The sequence below is a fragment of the Pinus tabuliformis genome, chromosome 2_2 (genome assembly GCF_031772625.1).
Source record: "Pinus tabuliformis cultivar Carrire ecotype Pingquan chromosome 2_2, CPIR1, whole genome shotgun sequence".
NCBI lineage: Eukaryota > Viridiplantae > Streptophyta > Pinopsida > Pinales > Pinaceae > Pinus > Pinus tabuliformis.
This window is the reverse complement of record NC_142300.1, coordinates 891,332,546-891,337,250: the sequence shown is the minus strand read 5'-3', so window position 1 is coordinate 891,337,250 and position 4,705 is coordinate 891,332,546. Positions and strand designations below refer to the sequence as shown.

General features: G+C 37.4%; 1 protein-coding gene across 1 annotated transcript; it reads right to left on the bottom strand.

Moving 5' to 3' along the window:
• Positions 1-259: 259 nt before the first annotated feature.
• Positions 260-628, bottom strand: LOC149195895 (subtilisin-like protease SBT1.1). Its single transcript, XM_089408055.1, has one exon. The coding sequence runs from the start codon at positions 626-628 to the stop codon at positions 260-262; it is 369 nt and encodes a 122-aa protein (XP_089264181.1).
• Between the last annotated feature and the right edge of the window lie 4,077 nt (positions 629-4,705).

Genomic DNA, 4,705 nt, shown 5'->3' with positions numbered 1-4,705 from the left:
AGCTATTCTTCCATACTATATGCCTTACAGTATTTCCTTTACAACATTAAGTACAAATACTAATACAAGTTTATTAAAATATACTAGTATATTATGTGTTACCTACATTAACATCTTCTAATGAATATATTCATGCTGTTATAACCCATATAAATCGTCCAATAAGTGTTTTTTATTAGGTTATTTTCCATATGATGCAGTACTTACTACAGGTAGGTAGCCATGAGAGTGAGGGAGATAAACAACAATATCTAAATATCTAAGCGACCAGGCTGTCATCATCCCGGAAGCTTAATGATCGATCCACCCATATAACAGCGACCGGGCTCCGAACCGTATAGACGCCAGACGACCAAGTGATCGAACCATAAGCTCCAGAGGCAGAGGACTTCTCAACACCAAAGCTTACAGTATACAGATGTCTTTGATTCTTCTTAGTGAACACCAATGTTTTGGGCTTCACAGTCACCTTCACTCCCGACGGCTCCACAACTTGTACAGAGTAAGTTGAATTATCAGGCCCCACATTGGTGACCTTTCTTGTGAAGGTAGCAGACGCTTTACCAGAGGAGTAAAACACCACAGAAAAAGAAGGATAATTGAGATCGCCTGGCTTCGGAATTTGCATTGGACAGGAAACCCGTGTCTTTGTCAGCACACCAATCTCGGAAGACGAATAGTTCAAGCTGCAAAGATAGTTAACGTAATCTTCAGTGCCGATATCGTAGACAAGCCCCGGTGCTTTCTCAGGATTTACGTGCCCGCACCCATGTCCAAAGGAGTGGCGGGGGAGCCTGGTAACGAGGCGTCCGCTATAGGGTTCTCCTTGTTATTGGTAACATAAGCCGTGGTAATGAGGGCAAACTTGAGAGCAGCCGGGCTCCAATCTGGATGCGCGGCTTTCAGCAGAGCAGCCAATCCACTGACATGGGGACAGGACATGGAAGTGCCAGAGTCGAGATTGAATTTTGTTCTTCGTTTATCAGAGGGCAGCCGTGAGGGGTTCATGTTGAGGGGCCAAGCTGCTACAATGTTGAGCCCCGGGGCGATTACATCGGGCTTCAGAATGTCTGGGCTTACGGAATTCGGACCACGGGGCGTAAAGGAGCTCAGAATTGGCGCCTCTTCTTTGTGGTAAGTGGTGCCACAGAAAACAATTGTTCCCACTGGGCTAAGGCTTGTGTTTTAATTCAAGTAATCTCTGATTGCTTTGGCGGCCTTGTTACCGACATACGTAGCGGGCAAAACGTGCGCGTCGGCTATGAGTTCTTCTCCGCCTCCGTCGGGAGTGAGTAGTATCATGCCAATTCCTCCGGCCATGGCCACCACTTGTCCCTTTTCGGTTCTATCTGTGATTCCTTGTTCGGAGACCACGATTTTCCGTCGGACCATCTCGGGTTCCAGAGAGCCATCCGAACAGAAATCTCCGTACACGAGCGCCAAATTGGGGTTTTGTTCCGAGAGGCTTTCCTGTGTACAGAGATGCGCCACGGTAGGCGCGACCGTTTCCCAAGACGACAATCGCGGGAAAACTTCGGTCCACGGAACTTGCCCCCACCGTCATTATCGACGGCGCCTCGTTGGACAACGATGATGAAATAGGCCCCGTATTCCCCGCAGAGCAAGAACAAAACCCCCTTGGCCACCGCACCGAATGCGCTTACCGCTACGCTGTCTGCATAAACGGAAGGCCGTGCGAGCCTCCTCCAAGGGATATAGATAAGACGTCCACTGCACTAACGTTTCTCGCTGTTGCAACGATCAATGCTACGAAGACCAGGATCCTTCCCGTGTCCTTCATTATCGTTTACGCGTAGTTGTTGAATATCGGTGATCAAATCTGGCAAGAAAGTATTTTATTAGTTTCTAACGACGATATGCATACCATCAACTGTGGAAAGTTATCATGCCGCAAATTTCAACAACAGTAACAATTTCGAATTCGAATTTGGATTCGAATTCAAATTTGGATTCGGTTACGTAAAAATTCTTTAAAATTTAATGCGAAAAAAAATCCCAGGTCATCTTATATATTTAAAAATAAAAATAAAAAATAAAATGATGAATTCTTCAACATTGATATAGGAATTTTTTTTGTTGGAAATAGTTAAAAAATAATGAAAAAATAATTTTAAAAAATAAAATAGGGGATTCTTTAAACTTTTTTTTGGTTTAAAATAGTTAAAAAATAAAGAAAAATATGTGTATCAAATCTATTGAGCTGAGAGCTCATTTTACAGTTTAGTATTTTTTTTAATTAATTTGGTTAAAGTTATGAGTAAGTATGTCTTTCTTTAATTTGGTTAAAGTTATAAGTATGTTTTTGGAGAATTGACACTGGTTTAAATAAAAAAAAATATCAATTATATATAATTTAAGGTAAATTTCATATAACTTAATATAATTTCATGTGAAATGATTATAAGTAAAAAAATATGTAAACAAGATGTATATTTTAACTAGTTATTTAAATAATTTATTTAAAACTTGCAGTTAAATAAATTTGATCTTTCTCAGTTTATGTTATATCTATTCTTGAAATAAATTTAAGCTGATTAATATTATAGAATAAGAAAATGTGAAAAGAAAATTAATAATATTAATAACAAAAATTCAAAATTAAAATTAATAAATTCAAAATCAAAATTAAAAAAATAAATTCCACATTATATTATATAACCAATTTTTTTTTTTAAATAATATTAAGGCCATTTACTAATTAAATGTATTTAACAATAATAAGGTTGGAATCCACAAATTAATCAATTTTATAATTATCCATAGAAAATGAAACTGGCTAATAAAATCTTACACCATAGTTCACTGTAAACATACACATTGTACTGGTTAAAAAAAAATTTGTTTATTATCCTCCATTGAAATTGAAAATGGCTAATCATAGTAATTTTCTTGATAAACACTCAGAATATTGATAAACTACTGAAACGTTATGTCTCGCCTGAATAGTACATTTTGAAGGGTTGTAGTGACCGGAGCGGAGAAATAAGTGGAGATGGTACTAGGCTTCACGGAAAGAGAAAGACGTGCATGGGCAGGCATGAAGAGTCGAGGGCAGGGATGAATGGCTGGTAAAATCGGCGTAAATTCCCTGTGGTAATTTATACACAGATGGTAAGTCGTGATTGTTACTTCATGGGTCCAAGATATTAAACAAATCATTTATTGAAACGTGACGATAAAACGATATTAAACAAATCATTTATTGTTACTTCATGGGTCCGAGATATTAAACAAATTTGTGGCTTCAAACAGAGATTTTCTGGTTCTTGATTTCACATACACTTACTCTTTTGAAACAACAAACTTAGAAAGGAAAGGAAAGGAATTATTAAGGGACCCAAAGAAACAACTCCATGAAAGACCTCTACGCAACCACTTCATCATCCTTTCATGATTGGAAGGCAAGGATGAGGTGCATGGGAAAACACTGGAGAAAGTTTATCGAACTTTGTCATGGAAATTACCGTTTCATGATTCTCTCATGGTAGGTGTGCAAGGCAGTAGGGTCACTTAGAAGTGAAAATATTTTGGGCTAGGGGCACCACTTGTACAAGCAATTCATCATACCTACCTTTTCATTGTGCATTATGAGTTCGTGGAAATGGCCCTGGTTGCGTCTGCTAGAGTCCGTGGCAAGAGAACCACGGTGATTTTGAAGGAAGAGCAATCCAACTCTTTTGGGAGGAAAACTAGAGGCCTCAAACTAGTAGCCAACATCATAAACGATGCCACCACAACATACCATGAAGGGACAAGAGAAGAAATTAAGCAATTAATTGGGGAGTGGGACGCTGATTTGAAGTGACAGGATGGCTTGATGGACATTGAGGTGGAGGATTGGTGGGCTATGGTGCTGGATCTTAGGCACGCCCGTTGTTGCGTTACCCAGTTTAAATAGACATTGTACCTATACTGGTCCATGAAAAGTATCCTAGGAAATTCCCTGGAGCAAATCTTTGTGAATATGGCAACGACGGTGAAGGATTGCCCCAACTACAAGAAAAACTTCCAGAAACTACAGTTTCCGCTACAAAAACAAGATGGACACCTTCGTTGAATCGAGGATCACCTCCCCTGCCTTCTCTCACAGACAGTGTTGTCGGTTCCAATGTTAAGGATCCAACTCTAGTAGAGTTTGTGTGTGTCGAGGGAGAGGAGTAGTCTGCTAGATGGTTTCAGTTTTTATTATTATATATGTGGATAGCTTTTAATTTCCAGAATGTTGTTTTTTATGTTCATAGGAAAATAGAATTTGTGCAAGGCAAAGACATACAAACTAATATAGGTTGGGTAGAAAGACTAATTATTTTTTGCTTACTGGATGACTTATCATGCTGTGAGGTGGCCAAGAGACTTGGTTTTCTTTTGGACAAGTTAAGGCCACCTAACTATTCATATGTGGATGTAACTTGTTTATATTTTAATGAAAATGGAAAGAGCTACCAAGCTTATAAAAATAAAATAGAAAAACAAAAAAAATTATTATATCGATTATATTCCTTATTTCATTTTTATAATTTTTAAATAATATTAATATCAATATTTATTATATAAATTATATTCAGTATATAATTTTTAATATATATATATATATATATATAAACTATTCAAATTCAAATTATTATGAATGAAAATTATTGTTTGGAATTTTATATTTAAAAAATAAATAAATAATTGATTGGTT